The 26402-nt window shown below is 43.0% G+C and overlaps 1 protein-coding gene across 1 annotated transcript; it reads left to right on the top strand.

Annotated features, from left to right (window-relative positions):
- Positions 1-52: 52 nt before the first annotated feature.
- Positions 53-24707, top strand: LOC126521394 (DDB1- and CUL4-associated factor 6-like). Its single transcript, XM_050170085.3, has 19 exons — positions 53-303; positions 561-622; positions 2140-2232; positions 2314-2391; positions 2535-2753; positions 4744-4879; positions 5140-5300; positions 6346-6408; positions 7079-7178; positions 8022-8273; positions 8697-8907; positions 10329-10564; positions 11518-11614; positions 13074-13172; positions 14520-14676; positions 17081-17237; positions 19362-19450; positions 22961-23069; positions 24329-24707. The coding sequence occupies exons 1-19, from the start codon at positions 216-218 to the stop codon at positions 24400-24402; spliced, it is 2481 nt and encodes an 826-aa protein (XP_050026042.1). The 5' UTR covers positions 53-215; the 3' UTR covers positions 24403-24707.
- The last annotated feature ends 1695 nt before the right edge of the window (positions 24708-26402 follow it).

The following is a 26402-nucleotide window of genomic DNA, read 5'->3' as shown; positions in this document are numbered from 1 at the left end:
GCGCGCTGATCACTTGGCCCACTCTGCGCTTGGTGCTGTTGTGGCCGTGGCCATCCAAAGCAGAAACTGGTCGGTGGACTTGGGTGAAACGAAGAGGCGATGATCTGTTTGTTGATATCATAGCCGCGCGTCACAAGACTGCTTCACGCACGCTGTGGCAATTGTCAAAGTGAAATGATCGTTTCTAGACAGAGGTAACGGTTGTACGCATCGTGATGTTCAATAGGAAAGGCCTATTTTGGAAAACCGAAGGATTCCACTACGGTTACTCGACGCCGTACCAACTATTTGATGCCGCGAAAGGTGCGTGCGACCTGCGTTTATTTCGGTGTTGCCGACCTGATATGCTCTAGTGTTGTTGTGACAGAGCCTTTGGAGGCCGCAAGCATACCGCACGGATGTGCGCGTCAAGGCGCTGAAGTCTCTAAAAATAAACCTCGCCCAATAATTTACACCATCTAGGTGCCGCCGTCGAGACGCGCTTGTTACTGTGAGACGCGCTTGTATGTTATTATTTACTAACTATTTCGCTTCATCTCTGTTCTTTCATCATTTTTCAGGCAGCTTGTCCTTCGTACAAAAACTGCGCCTTGAAGTCAAACTTCCTGTGCACAACGGCTGTGTAAGTGCGACGCGCATATCCTTTTGTTGACTCTCTTCTAGTTTTATTTCGCTGTTGGGAAAGGATTGTAGTACGCAACACGCAACTATATGCTTCTGCGCTGCATGCGACATTATTCACTTTGCATATTGCGCGTGCCTACGATCTGCTAGCTCTATACAGATCTACTGGTGCTATAGAGCAGGCTCTTTTACATCACGACGGTGCCATTAAACTATGGGTGCACACAGTAGCACTTAAACTGTTTAACTACGTTGGACCTTGCATAAAGCTCGTACGCATAAGGTGCACCTGTCGGCAAGGGTGCAGACTACTTAATTATGTGTGTAACACGTATATATTATGACTGAAATGTCTTGATGCATATGCTGTATTATATTTGAGACTGCAGTCACCTGTCTATACTGAATATGTCTGCACGTATAAGGTCATGCGCATTTATATATTTCGTGACATCAATATTAGTGTTGGTTACATGAAATTCTTATTGCTGGTACATTCTCCATATGGCTCGCATGTCATATTTGTTCTGGTGCTGTATTTACATGTGCGTAATGCAAGTGTATGATACAATATGTGTGACTTTGTTTATAACTCTTGCTAAATGCAAATAAGTTGCCTGCTTTAAGGAACACGTATGACAAGTTGCAACTGTTACCACGTTCCAGCTCTTGTTATGATAATGGCAATGTAATGTATTATTGAAGTTGCTAGTGGCTGCAGTCCTATCTGGTATATACCAATGCAGTGCAGATGCAGTGAACAAAAAATAAATTGACTCTTTACATGCCATATATCAAATTCCTGTCATTTTTTAATCACAGAGAATTCGTTCTCAAGAGCATACTTTCAATGTCCATACATTGTATTTACTGCATCATTGCTCTGAGCAAGTGTGTGATTCAAGTTGAACAACTTGAATCACACACTTGTGGCCAATCATGCATGTGGCCATGCTGCTAGAGCCAGCTAGTTAATAAATGCATCTTCTTGCGATAGTCTTCGTGAAAAATGTTAGCTAATGCACTTCTGTACAGCTGCTGTATGCTTTGAAATTTTGTGTGTTGCTCTGTGGAAAAATGAAAAACGGCTTAATTCGCTCACACCTTACGATGCAGGAAAGCAGGCAAGACACATAAAGTGAGCAGGCCAATTTCATGGCACTTTTAATGGCCTTTTAATTGCTCGAACATATTGTGGCATCGTCACCAGTTGGTCACGGTGCTTATTCCTTCTGTGTTACTGTGAAAATGAAGGTGTTTCCTGTAGCATGGTAGCCATCCTCTGCCAAAAAATTAATGCAGGTTAAAATGTTTGTTGCCTCCAATCGCAAATGTAGTGGTTTCACTTCTCTGAAGCTTGAGAAAGATGCAACGACGCATGGTCCACTGTTGTCTCATGACCCGCAGGAATTGGGACCCCCAAAAGTATTGCTGCAGTGGATGTACTAAAGAAAGCTTTCACATGTGCTCACATTCCTTGCTTAGTGCCTTGCATTTGAAAATTGTACTTTGCAGGTTAACACTATATGCTGGAACGATGCGGGCACATATCTGCTGTCCGGCTCCGACGACCAACATCTGTGCATCACAAATGCACACACACATGTGGTATGTTATATCAGTGCAGCATAAGACACAAGGAGTAATGTCTGCAATGATCACAGAGTGAGTTTTCCATTGCCAATGCAGATTCTGGCACAGATAAGGACTGGCCACACGGCAAATATATTCAGTGCAAAGTTTCTTCCAAGTTCTGGAGATCGTTTGGTGAGTGCCTTTGTCAATTGTTATGCTTGTAAGCAGGATAACAATGTTCTCTGTTTTGGTGGCCTAACAATTATTTTTGGTTTGTTAATCAGCTGCAGCAAATTGATGAATACATGAAATGCGATTGCACACTCTCGTTTCAGGTGGTGTCCTGCTCAGGAGATGGCGCCATACTTTTCTCAGATGTGGAGCGTCCAGAGACAAGCCTGCGCAACCTGTTCAACTGCCACTTTGGCACTGCGTACGAGATTGCCACGGTTCCGAATGACCCCCACAGCTTCCTCTCGTGTGGTGAAGATGGCACAGTGCGCTGGTTTGACCTGCGCACCAAGACAAGCTGCTCTGCTGATGACTGTTCCGAGGTTAGTGTTGTGGAGGATTTCTTGCACACCTGACATGTGAATTTGTTGTTGTTTGTAGAGTTTTAACCCTCCTGTATGAGTGTGTGAAAGCACACTAGTTACAAAAATGACATATCGATCAATAACGAAGAGGAGAAGTCTTTGGAGCCAACGTTTCGACTAGGGAGCTTGTCTTCATCAGGGTGTCCCTGTGTTGAATTGTTGGCTATAGATACATCTCTTGTTCAAATACTGTTGATCACTTCAAGTCTATATCTTCCTGTGTACCTCTGTCTTGTTTGGATGTCAAAGACACAAAGGAATGATAACATGGGCATTGTTGTAGTTTATGTTCCTTTTTGTGTAGAGTTATCTCTATAGCACTAAATTTGGTCTTTTGGTAAAAACCAACCTGACCGAGAACAAGTTCTAAGTATGTTTAGTTCTGTAGACTTTGTTGGGAAATACTTGCAGGTGCAGAACTTGGCCAATTTGGTTATGGCAGTTGATTACAGCATTACGTGTGTGGCTATGCAGCATTTTTTTAACTGGACTAAAGCTATGCTAACTCAGGATGGTGACGTCACCTTGTTTAGGATAAAATCATCTGTTATACATTGTTCTTAAGCCAAGTCTGAAGAGACTGAGGAGCACATAAGGTGATGCCACTTGAGCTACTGAAGTGGTTTTATTGTTGCAACAGTCGGGGCTGCTAGATACTTCATCTGTTGTTGACGGATGCTTGACTGCCCTTCTCCTCCCTTCTCTCTTTATTTGAATCTTTCATATCATTTCATTCATCTCCACCTGAAGTAGCTTGCGTGTAGTAGAGCTGTTCTCTTCTATTTTCACTAAAAACAATGTTACTCTTAACTATAAGCATTCTGCTGCATAACCGCTTGTTTTCTGGTGGTTCTTACCCAAGCTCCGTTCTGGGGAAGTACTGCACCTACATGCATTTTGCTTGATGGAAAGTTTCACTGAATGGCCAGATGTGTCTATGAAACGATAGTATAGCACAGCTAAGGTCCTCTTTCAAGACTTTCAGAAATTGTGAAAAGTTTTTCTTTCAATATCTGTAAATGTGAAACAGTCCAGAAAAACAAATCTATAATGAAGGCATTATTACTGATACGTTGTTTTAAACCCTGTTTGCTTACCCTTTCACCACTTCTCTATGAAAAAGTGGTATCAAAAATCTTTAATGCCTATTATAGTTTGGAAGGAGTCCCCACAGAAATTTTAATGTGCTCCTGCTGATTAAGAAAGTAATCAAACTTTTGCTACATTTGGAGAGTTCACAATAAATCAGCTTCCACTTGTTTGCAGTTGTGTGTTGGAAGTTTTTGTAGTGGCAGAAAAATTACATGGAAAATGGACACGTGAAAAATCTGGGCTCTTGAGGCTCACTTCATATAGTTGCACACATTGATTGGCATTACAGTCAACCTGCGATAACTCAATGATAAGTGGCTTTCAATTTCAAAGGTGGTTTTAATTTAGCTACTATAGGTGGCTTTCAAGCGGCATTTGTAGGAATTGATGGATTACTATGTATTTAAAGTATGGCTCAATGTAATTATGAAGTAATTTTCTATGGACATATGCTTTAAAACATTTCATTGCTCAATGAACAATCCTCTTTGCAAATCTTTCACCTGTTTTATATATGCAACCCCATATTATACGGTATTATGTAGATCGGGAACAAAAATATGCTTTGTGTATACAGGCATGACTGTCTGTGATTTATCATACAGATAATTCAGACCTTTGATAATTAAAACAAGAGCCTCTAGCCTTCTTGATTTCAATTTAAGGTGAGCCAGTTGTATATCTTGTACTGGCTGCCAGAATTGCCCTAATATTTCATTGAGGTTTACGAATAAAACTGCATGTAATAGAAAAAAGAGGTGACATCTGAGCTTGATTTACAGTCTAGCTTCACTAGAAGTATTTTAGGCAGAAAGACAGCATCTTTTGAGTTCATTTTTTGTGTCTTGTTTTGCAGGATGTCCTGATTAACTGCCATCGTGCAATTACTTCAATTGCTGTGAATCCATTGACACCATACTACTTAGCTGTAGGGTGCTCAGACTCAGCTGTCAGGGTGTTTGACCGGCGAATGCTTGGAACTCGAGCTACCGGTGAGTGCCTGGTGTTTGTTAACTCTGAGCTCGTTATTATTTCTTCCATTTAGAGAATAATCAGTGAAGAGCTGTATTTGCAGAGTAGCGCACATCACTTCATTATTGTTTTTGCTGATCGATTGAAATGCTGTGTAGTTATAGCACGTTTATCCAGCACATACTGCCTCTATAACATTGGTCCTTTGGCTTATGAACCATAATACATTGTTTGTATATCGCATCTGTAACACTGAGCCAACTCATCCTTTCCTTGCCAGGTAATTTCATGAGCAACAGCATGGATGCCATGACATCACGGCTCACTGTTCCTGAATTTGAGGGCCGAAGTCACCGAATTACTTCACTGACGTACAGTGCCAACGGGCAGGAGATGCTGGTCAGCTACTCTTCAGACTACATCTACCTGTTTGATGCAATGGTATGTGGTGCACACCCTGAATTGAGGTGTGTGCAGTTGGCACCTGAGTCTATGTTTTAGTCTTTGTTATTACACCACAATGTTTTTTATGCACTTGCAATTGTGACAGCAAGCACCATCTACAAAAAGTGTATCTATATAAGGTATCAGTGCTTAAGGGTGGAACAATAATAGCGGTGCGAAAATCCAAATTGCTCCTCAGGTTAGCAAGCCATGATGATAGGCTTTTGCACACAAACTGGAGGACGAAGACAGGAGACCCAACTAGCACAAATGCAAACTTTCAGCTGAATTTTATTGGTGAAAAGGGTGAAGTTTTATACATAGACAATGTATGATGTGCATCCGGTTGGTAGAAACACAAAAATGGTAATAAATCTTTACACAAGTGTAATATAAGAATGGTGACATGTGCAGTCCACACCGAAGGGCCTATCTAAGCACTACGTAGGCTTAGAAATGCAAGTTCTTTAGCTGCGGACATTGCCATAGATAGATAAAAGTGCTGGATTATTTATGACAAGGTTCAAAGTGTAATGATACCTCTTTTAATAATCCTGGCTTTTTTTCTTTTTTTAAATCACAGATGGCACGTTTATTTCACAAGACAAAGCTATAACTGCATGTGTTTGCCATTGAGGAGCGCCCACTTTTTTTCGTTTACATTGAAGGTGGATTGAATTAATTTCAGCATTTGGAAGTACTAGTAGCCTAGAACACTATCTGTATGTGCTCTCGGAAGCAGAATACTTGACACTACGGGAGAGGCAAAACTTTTTTGTGTCTTGAACATGCCACCGGGGCCTAGGGTATTGCACTGATTTAGTTCCACGTGCAATTGTGCACTGCACTATTTTAATTTAGGCTGGATGTCTGTGTTGCAAGAAAGAAATAAAGAAGAAAGATAAAGGAAGGAATGTGGCATCGTCCATGGTATCTGGGCGTTTACTCGTGATGACACATGCGGCAGTGTGTAGTTCTATTGTATCTTTTTATTATTGGTGCACCATGTGCACAAACTATGTTTTGAATGTCTCCCATGCAGGGAAGTGCACAAGAGGAACCGAAGTCATATGGCACAGATGGAAGGAACTGCAGTGCTACAGAGGTGATGTTTGCAGTCACTTTCATAATCATGTACTATATTTAAGGGGTCTGGAACTTTCGATGCTTTCCAGTAAGTGATTAAAGAGACCTGGTAATCCCAATATTATAAAATCACTTGGCACTCATTATGACCACGATAAGTCAAAAAAGTCCACTGCAGAATGAAGTCACCTCCCAGTGGTTTCATATTATCTCCCCCGTTTTGCGTCAGTTGACTCGTGTGTAAATGCGTGTGAGCAGTTAATAAAATCAGAAAGTGTCAGTAGTGCGAGAAAGCATTATACCCCCTCTTGACCTCCTTGCATGCACACACGCATGCAAAAAAGAAAAAAGAAAGATGATGACTACAGGATTTGTTCAGGAAAACAAATACCAATGAATGCGGGCTAAATAGTGGAAAAAGCAAGGTGAAATATTGAGAAATCCAATCGCTAGTCATAGTTTATCAACACTGGATTTATAAACTGCGGGACCATTGTGTTACTCTTAGCGGAAAAAATTACCTGAAACATGGATTCATGCTGTTGTGGAGTTGTGCTGTAAACTGGTTTTATGTTGAGAGTGTTGCGATTCTTGACCAAGTATGTGAAAAAGTTTGCATTTAAGACATTCAGCTATCTTTCTTCTTTTGGTTGCTGATTGGATGCATTTTGTATATTATGTGTTTTCAGGCCAAGCAGAAGGAATGCCATGTTTCAATGAAGCGTCTTCGGGTTCGGGGAGACTGGTCAGACACCGGACCCAATGCTAGGCCTGAGTGTGAAATGAGGGGTGAGTGCCTCATGCTTTTAAACTGGTCTAGCTGGTTGCTTCTATTCTTTTTTTTTTTCCTTATTTCTGTCAAGGTTAGTATGACAAGAGCATGTAAGTGCACATTATTTGCTTGCCTGTTGTATGCTCTCAGGACTGAATTTTAATTTAGCAGGATGGCTTATACGGGCTAGTTTGATCCATTCTTTGTCCTGTTTAAGTTCTTGTTGGCCTCTGCAATGTTCACTTACTCAGATTAATTTTATTGCCCTTGTAAAGATTATTTTTTTCCAAGTTCAGCGGGGCACTTTGTGCAGTCTCATAGTAAGTATCTATATATTTTCTCACACAGTCAGTTGTATTAGTAAATTGTGCACAATTTGAAACAACACTCCCCCCCATCCCCCTGTTAACTGAATAGACGCAGCATTGCTGTCTTTTGCTATTGCAAAGACTGTTTTGTGTTATGCTTGACGTAGACAATTCTACCCCAAGCAAAGAAAAGTTGTTCTGTTTTTATGATGTAGTGTTATGCACAGCCATTGTACGGGCACATTAATGTTCCATTAAAAGCAGAGGCCAGGAAATGCTTCCATGAACAGCTCTACATTCTCAAAGTAACAGCATCAGTGGATTGAAGCAAAACGGTTACATAAAATGCTGGCCAATGATATGCTGACTGCACTCAAGAATGAGCTGCAAGAGCAACATTGTACAGAAGTGCTGATGGACAGTTATTCAAGGATTTGGGATTCCAGTAATCATGTCTAGGCACTGGCTTGACACCGCTTTTGTTGTAACAACAGTATTTTTTTGTGTGTGCATCATTATTGACTGTATTATTATTTTTTGTCTGCTTTTCAGCACTCGGTGAACAACAGCCGCGCTCGCTGCATGCAAGCTTGATGCAACGCATGTCTGACGTGCTGACACGCATGTTTAACTCGTCCACTGGAGCTGGCAGAACAGCAGCTGCAACTGCCAGGCCTCATGCAGGCTCGTCACTCTCGTCTTCGTCTTCAGCCTCGCCTGGACACAGCGGAGGCGACAGCTCCACAGATGAAGACGTGGAGGCCACTGTGGCTAGGCACTCGCGAAGTGTGAGGCTTGCCAGAGGTGAACTTTACACGCTGTCTTAATGAGTCGGATGTACAGCCTTTGTCGAAAGAATCAAAGTCATTGTGCGCATAACCACAGCTGACTTTGGTAATTCTGGCTGGTTTCCTGTAACGTCAGCGCAGGAAATGGAGGCAGGCTGTTGTACAAAAACTCCGCAGCTTTGTACTTTCTAGTTTCAGACGCTTCACAGACTCAACATGACACGGCCATGAATTGGCAACACTCGTGCATTTTGCAAAGGCTGTACATCATTAAATAACAGAGGGAGTGCCCTCCTTGATACGTGTTACTGTGTATGAAATGTGAAAAATAATGTGTTGATGACCTAAAAGCAACACAGGTTAAAAATAGCATATCATAGAAATGTCAAATATAGACTTGCCTAGTAGCTTTATATCTTACATCATCACACATTTACAGCCATCAAGCAACGCATCCGGCGAAAAATGGCCAGCAGGGCTGCTCAGCAAGAAAATTCAGAGAGGGAAGGAGAGGCCACGGCACAGGACACATTGTCAAATGTGGTGGCACTGGACTTGTCTCAACCGAGTGCCAGCACCTCTGGTCAAGCGACGTCTGACGAAATCAAGCAGCAGAAGCGACTGGGAGATGCTTGTCCAGCATGCAGCAGGTGGGCTTCCCCCGTTAATGCGTATTAGTGAGTACGTCGATAGAAAATGGGTTGCAACTTCAATGCAAAGGCTCAAGAAATTAGGCAGAGAAGAGATGAAAAGTTTTTGTCTTCTCAGCCAAGTATAAGCTGAACTTTTGCTCCTGCCTTCAAATGTGTCTTCCTTATTTCCCAGCTTGTATATGCAATTATGCTCAATGCAGTGTCCTGTTGTATCGGATGACACAGGAGAATATTACATTGATCACTACTTGGATGAATTTGTTTAGTGAGGAATCAGAGAATAAAAAACACAGGGGAAAAAATGCTTGAATGTCCAGTTTCAGTTGGTCATTAGTTACTGAAAGGTATGTCGCATTTGTACGCCCGAGCCAATAGTTTACACTGCATTTACCGGGTTACTTTGAGGGTTGAAATGCATTGATCAGTGGCCAAGAAGTGGCTCTTATTGTAACATTCCCTCAATTTAATGAACATGGCTCGTTTTCATCTTTTCCGTGCTCTGCAATATGTTCTAGCTGTTTGTCCTTGCAACTAGGTTCGCCCTAACAATTCAGGCAGTGCAGTAGACTTCCGTGAATTTTACAGTACGTGGAAACTTTGCAAAAGCTTACTTTATACAATCCCTGGGAACGTGGAGGAGAAAACCATGGCTGCACCGAAAAGTAGGAGAAGCATGGTCACACTGGCCATCATGCCTGGTCTGGCTAGTGAAGTTACCTGATTCTGCTTCCAAGGGAGGAGGCTCCGGACATAAAGTCTTGATTGAAGTAACGTTTTCTCTCTCCTTGGGCATGTGGCTTGGATTCCGCTATCTCAATCCACATTATATGCGTGATGAACGTGGTGCTCCACCTATTACTGACTGCATACTTCTAAGCTGTGCAGAAATTCACTTTTCTGTGGAACGTTTGGTGCTGACTGAATTAAACATTCTGAGGACGCCAGAGCACTTGTTATAAGTTGTGAATGCCAAATCCGGCATTGAGTGGTCCTTCAAGTTTTGTGCTGCGAGTAATATACCGTAGCAGTACATGCTGCCCGAGCCAGCAAGCAGCAGCAATTTGCGGTGCCAACGTCGCATGCCACCGACGTGGGGATGCCCTCCGGGCGATGCGTCACGGCAATGCCTTCTCTCCTCACGCAACACCTGGTGCGCTGTTGCAGCAGCAGTTGGTCATTAGTGACTTTCGCCCGCTCTGCTCTGTCGAGGCGCAGCTCATCACACGGTGTTGCAGCCAATGGGAACTCGGTCAAAGCGAGCTCGTGACGTGGTGTCGTAGCCAGTGGCAATGCAAATTTAGGTGCCGTTTCACTGGCTTTTTCGCTTGATGTGCCATTTGATGCTTTAACATAAAGAAAAAAGAAAAAGGCGTAAATTCTAGTTTGCACATACAGCATATTCTTGTTCCTGATTGCAGTGGCAGTGTTAGGCAGGACAGCTCAAAGAATGCCTCGCAGCCAGTGCCAGCAGCGGGTCCTCGGCGCTCACCGAACCAGTCGGATGATGACGACGATGCTGCGTTCCAGGACTCTGTGGAGAGCGTTTCTGAAAATGAGTGCTTCCAGTCAGCAGCAGAGAACATATCTCCGGCTGGTGAAAATGGGAAAGACAACGCACTGTTGGACGATTTCTCGTCTCCATCAAGAGAAATAGGTGAATGCAGTGTCGGCATTGTTTATCACCACGTTATGTCAATGTTCCTTATTCTCCAGATGACACGCCAGCAAATGTAACAAAACTTACTCCTAAAGGCTTTACTATAAAGTAAAATTAACTGAAAATGTCATTGATTATGTCCTGTGCAGATCTATAAGTCAGCAATACAGTCTATTATCCGTAGCACCTTTAAAGGCTGCATACAGGTTGATATTGCTGGAAAAAAATTTGTGATCTTTATATATACATAGTTATATGCTTGTTAGTTATTATCAAGGTCTGACTGTACTAATTGAATATGGTATCACAATCGTGCCCAGGGAGCTTACTGCACATTAACCTGATGGTATCGTCATCAATACAGGCTCAGAATGTTACTAATACTGGTGTAATATTAACATGTGTACTTTTCAGGTGACTGCTTTTCACCGAATAACAAAGGTTAAAGGTTATTGCTCAGTGGAGGATGCGCCTGCATGTGTCAGAAGTTTCTCTAATGTTATCAATGGTTCTATCCATTGCCTGTTGTCACCAAAGCTTATGTAATCTGATTGTATGAGCCATGCGAATTGTGTAGTACTTTCTAGAAGACATGCGGGCACCAGCGATTACTCTGGAGCTTTCAATGACTCGTATAAAAGCCGACGTGCTTGACCCACAGATCAGATTCCCACGATCGCCGACTGTGTTTGCTGCTATCGTTGTCCTTTGAGTGTCACTTGCGATTGTGGGCACAGGTTCGTCCAATAACATTTCAGTTATTCACAGTTTTGCTGCTGTGTTCTCCCCATCACTACTACATGACAGTATGCTCCAATAATACTTAACTGCCATGACATTACCAGCACAGTAATGCATTGTTTTTATAACAAATTAGGTTTACATTGCTCTTGTTGTCTGGCTACTGATGTAGAGCTAATTTTAACACAGGCCCATATTCTTCTGTTTAGGAGCTGCATCAGCAACAGCAAAGAATGCCAGTGCTGATAACACGAGCGAAGATGAAAATCCAAACCTGAATGATGATTCTGCTTTTCATTGGAGGAGGTGAGCCTTTAGTTTTTAATCTATGGACTTCTTTTCACAACACTGAGTTTATTAAAAATTGCTCCTCCTGTCCTGTACTAGTAAACCTACATGAATGAAATTACTTCAGCATGCACAAGAAAGCACAGGGCAGAGAAATGTAGAGGACATGCTTCTTATTGCAGATTCAGCACTGTGTTCTGTTTGTCTCATATTGCTGTTTTCCAACTTGAAGACAGAGTGTTAGAACTCTTTTTACGCCACTGTGAAAAACATCTGCACAGAATTGATGACAACACTAATGATTGTCCTTAATGGGTCTGTGTTTTATATAGCTCTTCTCTCTACTTGGCATTTGTCTACAGTGCGTGACCTGTCATGTCCTTGCTGTGCCATCATCACACTGTTGCAATCGTCATTGTTGATGCACCAGCTGTTGCGATTTTGACTGCCGTTTTCTCTGAGTGGCCATCAATAATATCTGTTCCTTTTTTTGGGAAACCCTTACCAAGCCAAGGAGCTTAAAAAAATACCTTTATCATGCACCAGCTGATGAAAGATTTTTATGAGCAGGTGCGGTTCCCATCAGCATTATTTTTTATTGCACCATTGCTGAATGTCAGAATATAAACAAATGTACCCAAATGTAATAGAGCACTTTACCGTACCTCATGCCACATGGGAGACGTGCCAGGTGTCGATTGCTCTAGTATAAGGCCACTCGTGTAAACAGGGTTGCCAAGTTTAGAGTGGACAAATTTGAAACGGGGGTAGGGGTGTGTGTTGGGGGTGACTTGAGACGACTTATCCTTTCAGTGCCAGGAGCCGTCAGTCTGTACAAATTTCTTTAGCACTACCATGTCGCAACTTGCATCAAGAACGGTGCAGTAGTTGCCTGGCAAATATGGCTACCAATACAGATGGAGGTACTGTGAACGATAGGGCCTACAATAGAGCTACACCCGCAACAAAAACAAAATATGTTTATGACAATGCAACAGAAGACAAAAGAGAAGAATGGCAGTCAAGCTGTGACATACTATAAAAAGGAAGTTTGGGGAAAATCACTAAGCTTTCGTGTTCGTAAATGCTGTTTGTCATTGGCTGGGTGCTTTAGCTAATGATATGTCCGACATCACTGTTGGCTAGCATCTGTTTGTTTGAATAATTCTAGCAGAAGAACTATTTTATGAATATGGGCCCTGACTTATTGCTATTCAGTAGAAAAAAAGCAAAAGTCTGGGCATTTTGCTGCCCAGACTGGGTCTTGTCGGGACTGTCCCACTAGATTTGTCACGGTTGGCAACTCTAGGTGTGAAGGCTGTGCATACTTCTGTGCTGTCAGGTGCTTAACGCTAGATTATAGAACGATTGAATTGACCTCGTTGCAGTTTGCTGATCTTTTCTCTGGGGCTCCATTGTGCTACATAGCATTTATATGCAACAAAGCTCTTTCAGAGTCCTGTTGTTTGTTCTGCAGACAATCTGCAACGCCACCACGAGCACCTTCGGAGGCTAGCCCACAGCGAACAGGCGACAGCACTTCTCCTGTGAGCAGCAGAGCACATTCTGTGTCTAGGTGACTTCACTTTCCTACTTTTTTTTTTTTTTTTTTGGCCTCGAGTAAAAGTGCTACTAGCAGCAGTGTGTCACCTTTTCAGGTCAAAGAGTACTTACTACCTTTGGGATGGTTTGACATAGTTTGCCAACAACGTAAGATAACACACACATAAGACAAAGACAGCAGGATTACTGCAATGCGCAGTAAATAATGGAGGCCTATTTCTTGACTAAAACAAGCTGAATATAGGCAATGTCGACTTGGAAGAATATGTGCGCATTGATGGCGACGTAGAAGTGGCAAGCTGCTCAGCGACTAAGACTGCACAATATTTAGCTGCTCTGCACTGCAGATGATGCTTCCAGACAAAATTTGAGGTGACTGTAAAGAGATCTAATAATTTAAACCGAATATGGCTCTAATGAAAACCTCTTGCCCGTGCATAGCGCTGACCAGTTTTCACCACGCACGTTAGCCTCGCAAAGTTGTTTTCGCTGCACCTAGCTGTGAGCACATGTCGAGGCTGCCATAATGATATGGTATGTTTATGTTTAATTGAATGCTGGTACTTAGAACTTTATTGCAATTTGATTTTCAACTCTCCTTGAAGTAGAATTGATGGATTAACTCCAAAGCAGACCTGCCAACCATAGAATATAGAAACTATTGCATTTGGAGCCAAAAAAGACTAGAATCTGGTGAATTATGCTAAAATTATTTGATAACTCAACAAGCTTGATAGTTTATCGTTGCTTTGGAGCTTTTATTCTGTAGTGAAGCTATGACCGGGCACTTTGCTGAATAGCCATACCAAGAATGATCTTTGCAACAAACAGAAATGTTTATGATGTTTATTCATGAAATATTTACATAATCATGGTTGAAATTGCGGTTTTCATTATACCTCAGCTTAAAAATTGGTGCCGCTTCTGCGGTTAAGAGGAAGCTTTAGCTCGGGTGCTCCTATCTAAATACATGTAAAAGGAGAATTCATTTTTCTCGTCAACCACTGAACCAAATTTGACGAGGTTTGTTGCATTTAAAAGAAAAACAAAATCTAGTGACTGTTGCTTTCGAATTTTTTTAAACCAACAATGTTTCTGAAACAATGAAACCAATGTTTCGAAGTTTCGAAGTTGAGGAGAAAATGCACGGCTGTGGATGTGGGTAACTTGTAATCATCTTTAGCTCTCTTAATATGAGACGCTTCACACAAATTGTGATGCGAATGATTAACTTTAGCTGTGCCCTATGCGTCTACAAAATTTGTCCGAACCGTTTCAGGGACTTAAGGTTGCCATGTATGCGGCGGTTTATGAAAGGCGACTGGCTGTTGACCCCCCAAAACTGCTTGTGTCTTTTCAGGCAGCCAGTGGTGCCTGACTCGGACAGTGTCTTACGTGCCATGGCTGAAGACTTACATCTCGAAAAGGAGTGTGTAGAGGAGCCTTCATTCACAAAAACTGTGACTGGGCCTCGTGCTCGGAAGCGCTACACTGGGCATCGCAACTCCAGGACAATGGTGTGCTCCAAACTGTTTTTTGGTTCCTTTTCATTATTGGTTACGTGAAAGTTTTTTGCATATCTTTGTCTTGTTGAAGGCAAAGGTCAAACGCGAAGCCGTCCGAGGTTACAGAGTTTGTTGCCGATGCGCGTACACTCCCACGCACCCACTTGCTGGCGGCCATTGGCACGGCACCTCTTTGCTCCACGCACATCCACGCACTCCTATGCACCTGCTCACACGCCACTACTGGCTTGGTGCCTTCTCTTCATGCTCCATTCTGCGGTACGGGTGTGCGTGCCACAAATAGATGTGACTTGGTTGTGCTAGCTGCACTATGTTGTGTGCAGGCCTCTACTTGCAGGTACAACTATGGGCTCTCGAAAGTATCAAGTGGAAGAGGAACATAAGAGTGCAAAGGCTCCACAGAGACTACAGAGGTCCCGAAGTGGCGAGGCAGGAAGCGAAGTGACAAGCCAATGAGCGAGGCCATGGAGCACAAGAAAGAAGAGAACAGATGCACAGCCAAGAACAGTGGCACACCAAGCGAGGCCGCTGACCAGTCTACCTAGACCAAGTGGCATTGATTGGAAGACTGCCACTTCTGGGACGCAGACACATGCTTTCAAAGGCACTCTGTTGAAGATGAATTTGGTGCAGCAGGTAGTGTCTGCAACTACCTTTAGTTCTGATCGTATGTCGTCAGGGTGTTGTGGCTCGCGCATGTGGTCCTTGTGTGAGCATTTCACCAGGAGGACGCGAGTTCGTTTGGGTTTTGCACCATGTGCAGGAGAGAACTGCTTCGCATTGACTTAGATAAGCATGGAGAATTGTTTATGCCAGAATTCTTAAAGATCTTTGGGACAGTTTGCCACTCGGTGAGGTACTGGAAGTAACGTGAAATTCGTAGTTTGAGGCCAAAAAAAAAAAGAAAAATCTGTTAAATGCTTACTGCAACTAAGTTTTGGACCGCTTAGAAAGCCTGTAATATGGCAGTGCACTCGACACACGGATGTAACACAGTGAACAACACGAGCGCTGTAACACAGCCTAGTATATAAAGCAGCCTCCATGCAAAATTTAGGTTTTAAATACAAGTTGATGCATCATGAAAAGCTTGCAAAACTGAACAAACTTACAAGAAAAATGAAAAAGAAAGATGGCTGTTATTATCACTCATCGGAAGTGATGCATGACCTTCGAGATTAAGCAGCGTCCATGGCTGCCCATGGCATGCTGAATGATCTTTGAGGTGATGCGCTGATATCTATGTCATATCTGGTAACCATGCATCATCTGCTTAGGTGCGTTTAAAAGCTGATAATAAAACTGTGTGGTGCAGTGCTAAGTGGGACAAGGAACACAGAAAAACGAAGACAAGTTCGAGGAAAAGCATGTCCCTAGTCCCGCCTCATGCTGCACTACACAGTCTCATGGAAAACTAACTAAGCCAACCTATCACCCTTCTAAGCTGATAATAAAACTGGACAATTACCAGCACGGCAGCTTTGCCAAGATTTCTTCAATAGTATGTGGTACTGCTAATTTATAACCAACTTAGCCAAAGTGAAAGTTCATTGCAGTTGGCATTTAAGATTGCCGCCACTTTGTTTAATTGACAAGCTGTTTTGAAGGGTGTGTTCCAAGTTTCGCTGTGGACAGCTTTGCCATCGCTGCCAGAAAGCAGCTGCTGTATCAAGTGCTGTTCTATTCCTGACATGAATAAAAGAGGCGAACACTTCGGGGAGAGTATCAAGGCTGTAATTATCAAGCTGCTTGCTCCCCAATAAGCAGGTAGCACAGATGAGTGGTACAATGGGGAGCGGTGAAATGGAGTGAAGTGAGCATTATTCACGAGACATTAGATCAGATGGAATGCCAATAACGTGGCTGAGGCATCCTACCTAAATCTTGATGAATATTCAGAAAAGAGGCATGCATCTCAGGGAAATGCAGGTTTTGGGAAGGGGAGAGAGAGGGATTAATCAGTGACAAGATGCAAATAAAGCAGCATCGTATTTTTAACTAAAGTGTGAGAGAAGCGACTTATTTCCATGGACTTTTGAATAAATTTTCTCACAATAGCCCTTCAGCATGGCTTGAAAAAAATTGTTCATCTGAGAGTGAATGACACTAACGCATGTCTGTGTTCCAATACGCAGGAAGCAAACTGCTCTACACATCAAGTCAAGCCACCTTTGTTTCCTAGAATGAATTGCAATTTTTTTCTAGCTTGCTTGAGAGTGCCAGCTTTATGGGCTAAGAATGAACGATGCGCCTGTGGTATCTGAAGCACTTTTGTATCTGTGGCCATTTGATCGCCTAAAATCTGTCAGTAATCGATTGATCAATTGATAATGTGCTCGTGCAGTAATGTTTGCAGTTTGCGGTTATTTATGTCTGCTTCCTTGTGTATGCGCAGATCAAAGAGGCCACCTTCTGGGGCAATGAATTTGTGATGAGTGGTTCTGACTGTGGCCACATCTTTATCTGGCACAAGGAGACCTGCGAGCTGGTCATGATCATGGAAGCAGACCACCACGTTGTGAATTGCTTGCAGCCGCACCCTTTTGGCCCAGGTTAGTTGCTTGATCGTATCTCTAGGGAACAGGCATGTTTCAGGAATTGCTACTCTACAATGGGTCACATCCATGTCATCGATCAAGTAATCGAGAAATCCGCAGAGTACAATCAGCCTCTCTATATGGCTTTCATAGATTACAAAAAGGCATTTGATTCAGTCGAGATACCAGCAGTCATAGAGATATTACATAATCAAGGAGTACAGGATGCCTACGTAAATATCATGTAAAGTATCTAGAGAGATTTCAATGCTATCTTAATTCTCCACAAGAGAAGTAGGAAGATGCCTACCTATAAAGAAAGGGGTCAGACAAGGAGACGCAATCTCTCCTATGCTATTCACTGCGTGCTTAGAAGAAGTATTCAAGCTATTAAACAGGGAAGGCTTAGGAGTAAGGACCAACGGTGAATACCTCAGCAACCTTCAATTTGCAGATGACATTGTTCTGTTCAGCAACACTGGGGATGAGTTACAACTAACGATTGAGGACCTTAACAGAGAGAGTGTAAGAGTGGAGTTGAAGATTAGTATGCACATGACAAAGATAATGATCAACAGCCGGGCAAGCGAACAAGAATTCAGGATCAGCAGTAAGCCTCTAGAGTCTGTGAAGGAGTACGTTTACCTAGGTCGACTACTCACAGGGGACCCTGATCACGAGAAGGAAATTTACAGAAGAATAAAGATGGGTTGGAGCGCATTCGGCAGACATTGTCCGATCCTGACTGGAAGCTTAGCATTATTATTAAAAAGAAAGGTGTATAGTTAGTGCATTCTACCGTTGCTGTCAGATGGGGCAGAAACTTGGAGACTGACAAAGAAGCTCGAAAACAAGTTAAGGACCGCACAAAGAGCGATTGAACAAGGAATGTTAAGCACAACTTTAAGAGACAGGAAGAGAGCGGTGTGCATTAGAGCGCAGACAGGGATAGCTGATATTCTAATTGACATTAAGAGAAAGAAATGGAGCTGGGCAGATCATGTAATGCGTAGGTTAGATAACCAGTGGACCATTAGGGTTACAGAATGGGTGCCAAGAGAAGGGAAGTGCAGTCGAGGACGGCAGAAGACTAGGTGGGGTGATGAAATTAAGAAAGAAAATCACAGGCTCTAGCTGGAATCGGTTGGCGCAGGACAGGGGTAATTGGAGATCGCAGGGAGAAACCTTCGTCCTGCAGTGGACATAAAAAATTGGCTGATGATGATGATGATTTCTCTTTATTACTTCTCGGGACAGAAAGTGTTGATGCAGCTGCATCTTGATGTTTCCACATAGCCCCAGGCATGAATCAGTCATTGTGTTGAAAGTCTTTAAGAATGATAAAGCTGTGCAAGGTCCACCTTACTAAGGCCTGCATGCCTAGCACTAAGGCTTTTGTGCTGCTTGCATCAGCAGCGGCTGCACTGCTTCTTTTACCGTATATATTTGAGGCGATGTGCTTGAAGGCGATAAACGCAATTCTAGTTCTAAGGAACACAACTGCCTGGTATTCATGCTTGGCATTGTCAGTAGAGACATTACCTTGTAGTAGCAGTAGCAAGCTGTATAATAGCAGCAGTTCTTAATAAGTTCTTAGTACACAAATGGCCAGGCCACTGCAGCTGTTCTAGAGCAAGATCTATAGTATTATAATATGTAGCTGGTAGGGTCACTAATTACTGTGCACATAAATGCTGTTAAATTTAATTTAGTGTGGACATTATAGTTTTGACTTGAGATTTCGGTGTTTGAGGTGCCTGCAGCAAGCAAACAAAACTCTTGGGTGTAACAGTGATCAAAATAACAGCCTTAGTATGTGCTGTGATGTATATTATGATGCAAAATCTATCTCCTCTGTGAGCTCGTTTGGCTTACTTGCTTTGCAGTAACCCGCCGTGGTTGCTCAGTGGCTATGGTGTTGGGCTGCTGAGCACGAGGTCACGGGATCGAATCCCGGCCGCGGTGGCCAAATTTTGATGGGGGCGAAATGCGAAAGCACCCGTGTGCTTAGATTTAGGTGCACGTTAAAGAACCCCAGGGGGTCGAAATTTCCGAAGTCCTCCACTACGGCGTGCCTCATAATCAGAAAATGGTTTTGGCACGTTAAACCCCATAATTTAATTTTTGTTTGCTTTGCAGTTTTGGCGTCAAGTGGAATAGACTACGACATCAAAATCTGGGCTCCTCTTCGGGAAGAACCTTTCTTCGACACTGAAAAGGCTGCAGAGGTATGCTTAGTAATGAGCATTTATTACCATGACAGTTTAGCAGAGATCACAAGTAACATGTGCCATATTCTATGCACTGGATTTTGCTGGTTGCACTTACAGGGACACTAAAGAGAAACACTAAGTCAGTTTGTAAGGCATTCCTTCAAAACTCTATAATCGTTAACTACCTGGTAGGAGTTTAGTTACAGTCGAACCCACTTATGATGATACCGGTTTTAACAATGTATCGGTTATAACAAAGAGAAGCTGCTGCACCATCAACTTTTGCATGTTTTCCATGGTGAAATAACCTGTTTACTACAATGCCCCAATGCCGCATTACCGGTTATAATGATGAAGTCTAGCTGCTGGGTGTCTGAGCCGAAATGTAGTGAAATGCGAAATCCTTGAAAAGAAAAAAAGAAAACGAGAAATTCGTGCTGCTGCACGATGGGCCGCTGCTTCAACAGCCGCCGCGCGCTAATTTTCCATCCATCTCCGTGCGCCTCTCTCCCATCAGCCTTCCCTCCCTCCGAACATGATTGGGCTGTGCCCATAGCTCTAAGCCGCCCACCCACCGAAACACGAATGGACTGTGCCAACTGCGCTGCTCACAGATTGCTCGCATGTTGCTCGCTGGCTTCTCATTCAGCACAGTTCTGCTAACAGCTTAATCGCTCGCGTTCATCTTTGTTGGTTGCGTCGAAATCGTTCCTGGCCATGTGGTTTCTCAGCCTCGTTTGACCAACAGTTGGTTTGACTTGCCACCGAAATGGAAGATGACGGATCCACCCACCCCCTTATCATCGGCAATGCACGACGATGCTGGTGAAAAGAAAGCGCACGGCTATAGATTTGGAAACTAGGTGCTTCTAACCGATGAGGCGATCATCGCGAACGTGCGTGCATTGGATAGCTACGGCGATGATGGCAGTGATGATGCATTAGGGCAGGCTGCCTCAGTGTTTTCGTGAAGGAACCTTCCGCTGTACTACGTGGAGCGCCTGGATACCTTGGAGAAGGATATTGGTAAGCTTCGCGTAAAGCATGCAAGGCTGACGGACGTAGGGTTTTCTCATGCAAGCCAGTGAGAAGTACGTGTCGAGAGGCTTGTGGCGATCTCACCTCAGCATTTCTTCTGGATTTCTCAAGCTAACAGGCTGCTGCGGCAACGTTCTCGTAACTTTTAAAAGGCCCCTTCTGGGGCCACCAAAGCAATGCTTCGGTGGTGCTCGCATATCGCTTGCCACCTGTGACACCTCTTTGTAGTTGTTATAGCAGTACCATTCTCATACCGGCCAACTCTTCAGAATTTTCCGTAAAATGTATGAATTTCGAGCTGTCTTACGATTTTACGAATCTTGCTTGAAATTTTACAGAAAACATCTTATTTGCGAAAAAAAACTACACCCTGGTACCTTGCACCGCCACGAGAGGGAAATACATATGCGTGGTATCATCATCATCAGAAGCTGCAAGGTTGTAGTGACTTCTGTAGTCTACTAGGGGGGTCACGAATCCAAATCCAAAGATCGATAGTACCGATAGCCCCTCTAGCGCCTCTGCAAACCTGTTGCCATGCTGTTGCCTTTGTTCGCGAAGGTGCATGGGTTTGGACTTCAGTCAGCTTCAGTCACTGCAGTCTTGGCCTCGCCTTTTCTGTGACTAGCTGCCACATGGGACGGAGTGAGACTCGAGCCTGTAGTGGCTTCACAGTGCAATGGCAGGCTTGAAGCCCCAAAGTACTTCTAAGTGTTTTTGAAATTGTACACGGCAGAATTTTTGTGCTTCGTGCCATCAAAGAAAGGGGAGAAGTTCAGATTCTGCACCACGTGTGCCTGTGATGTGAACAGCTCGCATGGCGGCAAGTCTGACATCAAGGTCCACATCGCTTTGAAAAAGCATCAGGGCTACGTGCGAGCTGCGGACAGCCAGCCAAGCCTAGCAAGTTTTTGCGCAGCGACGACCTCGGTGTGATTCATGCAGAATGCCTCTTCATGGTGTTTTTAGTTTAACACAACATCCCGCTGAGTATTAGCGATCATGCCGGGCCGTTATTCCGGAAGATGTTCCCAAAGTCCGAAGAAGCAAAACTCTGCTGATGGTCAAGGGGTACCAGAGTGGAACTTGCTTTGAGCAAACCTACACAGAGAAGTTTCTGAAGCAGGCAAAGTCGGCAGCAGCAAAATCATTGCAAAAATAAATTATGCCCCAGTGGAGTATTCGCTCTTTACTCTCCAAGACACGGATTTCACTTGCAATTGTGAAAACGTGAGTAAGCTTGTCGCAAGAAGTAAATCCCTTAAAAAAAAAAAAGTGCCCCCCTGCCCCCCTTCCCCGCCGGGATAGATTTACGAATTACCAAATCTTCAGGTTGGCAGGTATGCATTTTTTAACACCGATAGCTGCGGCTTGTTGCGATCGGAGAGCCCAGGAAGCAATTAAACGAGTGAACACAATCAGCAGCCGGATGGAGGAAGGTGGTGGGGAGGGACACTGCATGGCCAATTATAATTTTCTCACATCAGGTCTGCCATCCCCTATTGATTTTTTCATGCAACACAGTTATAACAATTATTGGTTATAACAAAAGAATTTTCGTGGCAGTTGAATACTTAGTGGGTTTGACTGTATTAGAAGAGAAATAAAGGTCTAATTTTAATTACTTGAATTTCACACTGCAACCCCAGCAGCAGTACGTCATTGTTACGTCACAGATTTCGGTTGTATTGTTTGTATTTTGGCCATTGTGGCTCAGTAAAGCTTCTTGAAACCCGCTAAATTTAGTCTTTGGCTGTGTTAGAATACAGCATAGTCCATTTTTACTGGTAACAAATTAACTAGGTCCGAGCAGATGCTGGCAAAATTCATAACAAGCTGTAGCAGAAGCTTAATGGTGGCATTGCCGCTCACCATTTGTCTGCGAGTCATTTCTGGCTTTGTTAGACCTCTTCCTACAGTAAGTGTGGTTTTTTTTTATTGTAGAAGGGTAATTTACTACAACAGCTGAAATAGCTTCTCTCTCTAGTGTCCCTTTAAAAATGTTATTCAGCTTCCGGTGATACTGAGAGACTTTGCGAGAAAAACATGGCATTTTGTAGAAAGCAGCCTACCAAAACAGCTGTTGCCATTGTTTCCGAAGAAATTTTGTGTTCATATCTGGAGAAACATTGGCCGTCACCTAACAGCAGCTCATTTTCTTGATTGTTGCATGCACCTCATTGCATCATATGTTCATTAACCCAATAGTGCATGCGCTGCAGAGAGCTTGGCTCATATGTAATTTAATGGGTATAAAGTGGTTGAGGGTGGGTTTACTGGTCGAATGTTTCTCAAGCCTCTGGTGAACTGAGCTTGAACTACTGAGCTGAACACTTGAACCACCCGAGAATGTTTAGCTTGGCCCAATATAAGTGTGCATATGCTATAAGTGGAAAATGGAATGACTTTACAAGCCTGTGTATCCAGTGGTTGCTTACAGAGATGCAGTTATTGCACTGCAGCTTTTCTTCTTGCTTCTCTCCACAGATGATCAAACGCAACGAGGTGATGCTGGAGGAAACAAAGGACACAATTACTGTGCCAGCTTCCTTCATGATTCGTATGCTTGCATCGTTAAACCACCTGCGATCTTCAGGTACATGATTTCAACACTTCTATGCTTGGCCTTTGACTTCATAGTGCAGGCCAACCTTGATATAGTAAATTGATATATAATAAATTATTAGGTTTAATTAAGCAAATCTAAAAACGTTTCTCATTGTTATCAGCATATAACAAATATGTATATGCTTATATTATTATAACGAATGTATTTTTCGTGTAGATATAGTGAGGTTTAACTGTACTTGGTAATGGCTTTGGGAACAGTATTGCCATACACAGAGCTTCATTTACAAATTTTTCGCTGCTATGCTGTTTCACTCGTTTTATTGCAAGAGAAATTGTATGGACACTCAAGGTGCATTCCCGCTGTTGTGCCTTCCTGCTATCGACGGCACATGCGCCCTGCATGCGTGGAGGGCACACTGTCAACACTCCACTTGATGGCAGAGCCAGAAGAGCATTCTGCCTTCCTCTGCTGCCATGAGCATTTTGCACATGCACCCTATAAGCACACCGACATTCCTGCTGGGCTGCTGTGCAAGTGTAACAGGCAGTAAATGTCAAGCTAATGTTATCTAATATTTTACTAGGTGCCGACTAATGCCAGTGGTTTCCCATTAGTCTCATCTGGTGCCCCATTGAGGTGCAACACCTCCAACATCATTGGTGGCACCTGTCAGCATTTGCAAGACGCCCGATAGCTGCCGGGACGCTGTTCCTTTCTGCCCAGCAGCAATTGCCTCGTGTGCCATGTCGTGCAGGAATGTCACACCCGCACATTCTAGTTAGAAGTTCAAGCTTTGTAACAGCGCAACGCAAGACGCGGACAAAAGGAAGCTAAAATGACGACACGGCGATGACTCTCATAATTTATTGAAGATATGTCTAACAAATATATAGGTGCCAGTTTAAAAACCATGACATCCACGAGACACAGATACATCGAGGCAACTGTGACCAACTGACGCATAATCAAAAGTGACAAAGGTAACGCAGTTCCTTGTCATGAAGAGCGATAGACAGTTAGCTGATACATGCCTTGTCCCTAATCTTTGTATTGCAAGTCTCAGTGGTTTCTCTTGTAAAACGACAAGACACAGCACCATGTTGTCATTCTTTACCTTCCTTTTGTCTGTGTCTTGTGTTGCGCTGTTACGAACCTTACAATGAATCTTAACCAAGTGGCCCAACTTGCCGTCTTGAAGAAGTTCAAGCACAGCGCTATAGCTGCAACGTGAAGTTTTTCTTTCCCCTCCCCTTGGCCTCTTCTCATGCTGACATATGTTGCAGGTTCTGGAATTCAGGGTTGGCGACGGCTGGTGCGCGATGCTCGAACAGACGACTCCGACAGCAGCAACCATTGATGAAATCTCACCTTTCTTCTTTTGCATTTTTAATTTTCAAAGCTTATCTTTATTGCCTAGTCTACCGCCCAGACAGATTTATTTTCATGTGCGAGTGTTTTGATCATGCCGCATTTAATTAATTGCCCACTGTTCCATGCAGCAACATATTTTTTCCTCATTGCTGCAGTCCTATACTATTTATTGCAAGTGGTTCCTGCCAGGATGCCACTGTTGAATGTGCAAATAAGTTGTCCATAGAACACTAGAATGGGCAATGTCACCAAGGTTTCAGGTGCATGAATAAATTGTGTGTGGCCCAGTGACCTGTCTGTCCATTTCCGATTCTGCTTCACTTTCTACACACTTTCATTTCATTTAGTTTAAGGAATACAGTAGAATCTGATATATTAATATAAAATGATTGTCACCGATGTCAGCATGAAACAAAGATAAAGTATAACGTAGGGTGTTGGGTGCGACTTTGTTAATGAGGTTTTCTGCACTGACACAAAATCTGAAAAATTGCCTCCTTCTCCCCTTTAATAAACAGCAGTTACAGCTTCATGCTTCAATTCCCCGAGTGTTTAACAAATAATTCCTCTGCCTTTTAATGCCACCAGTTCATAATGCACACAAATTGCTGTGGGACTTCAGTCGTGAAGCAGGAGGCCAGCCACATTAGAAATAGCAGACATCGTCACGTAGTGCTACACCCCACAAATATACATGTAATTATCAGTCGCATATGACGAACCGTGGTGTACCAAAAGTTACTTGATATACGAGTAGAATCTATAGATGATAGTGACAAAAGGCGATTAGTGCCCGACAGAAGTCCCCGACACTGCACAGAAGTAGCAGTAGCACACTGATAAAAATATGTTTGCTGCAATTTTAATAATTTAACAAATACTAGTATTGGTGTATAAGTCTCAGCACAAATTTATGGCTGGTTAAGGCAATATTACTATCAAGGTTATACATATCAAAGTACAGTCTATATAAATATTCATTAAAAAAAACGTGGGCAATGTTTGTGACCTTGTAGGATTGCAAAGCAACTCCCAGTGAAGCTTTTCTTTCTTTCGAGCTGTTGAAATAAGAGTTTCAGCTTCCTGTAATTACACTTTAAAAGGTTGCTTGGTTTCACTTGAAACTTTGCCTGTATGTAATGCCTTTGAGCACATACGAATTTTTAAAAGCCAGTAATTCATCAAAAATTAACCATAGCTTATAGCATAGCCCCCCCCCCTCTTGCTAGGTTTTATCTCTCAGTGGAAAACTTCAGACCACTTGGATCTGCAATTTACTACAAATGTCGTAATTTGTCCTCACTTTGAACTTAACTTTGCAAAACAGAACCAACGTGCCTTGATTAGTTCATTGAGGACCTCGCAGAAACCAACTACTTATGACACATGAAAATAGGGAAATAAAGGAACGAGGGTTTAGTTCAATATTTGCAAGGCTTCTAACTGGACTAGGAACATTAAAATTTTCTTGCACATGGCACTTACCATGACCACCCCTCCCATTTCCACGAAATATAATACCTATAGCTATGTTGGGACAATGGGAAGCATAGCTGGTAGCGGCCATATCACACATTCTAAAACTTGAGACCTTTCTTTTTCTTTACAAAAGCTGTGTTTGATCCAACTTTAACTTCGCACAGATATATTCATTGTGTTCCATCCGTTTTTGCTAAATTTGGTCTCAGTGGCATTTGTAGTTCCACCAGGGCTGCCAGAACAATGGGTTAAATACTCCCCCGTTCATTAGACACACTCATAACGCTAGAGTACTTAATAATTTATTACCAATGCCTCAACTCACTCTGAACTTTGCCTACACATCATTTATTACCTCTTCCTTACTGTCACCAAACAAATAAACTGAGAACAAAGAAAAACTGTGCAAAAAAGAACAAGACATAGAAAGAACCACACGACACAAGCGCAGACTAACAGCTGGTTTAATGCTCCAACGCCACTTTCCTACCAACAACAGCATGCATG

The sequence above is a fragment of the Dermacentor andersoni genome, chromosome 6, assembly GCF_023375885.2.
Source record: "Dermacentor andersoni chromosome 6, qqDerAnde1_hic_scaffold, whole genome shotgun sequence".
Taxonomy (NCBI): Eukaryota; Metazoa; Arthropoda; class Arachnida; order Ixodida; family Ixodidae; genus Dermacentor; species Dermacentor andersoni.
This window is presented reverse-complemented; position numbering and strand designations above follow the sequence as displayed.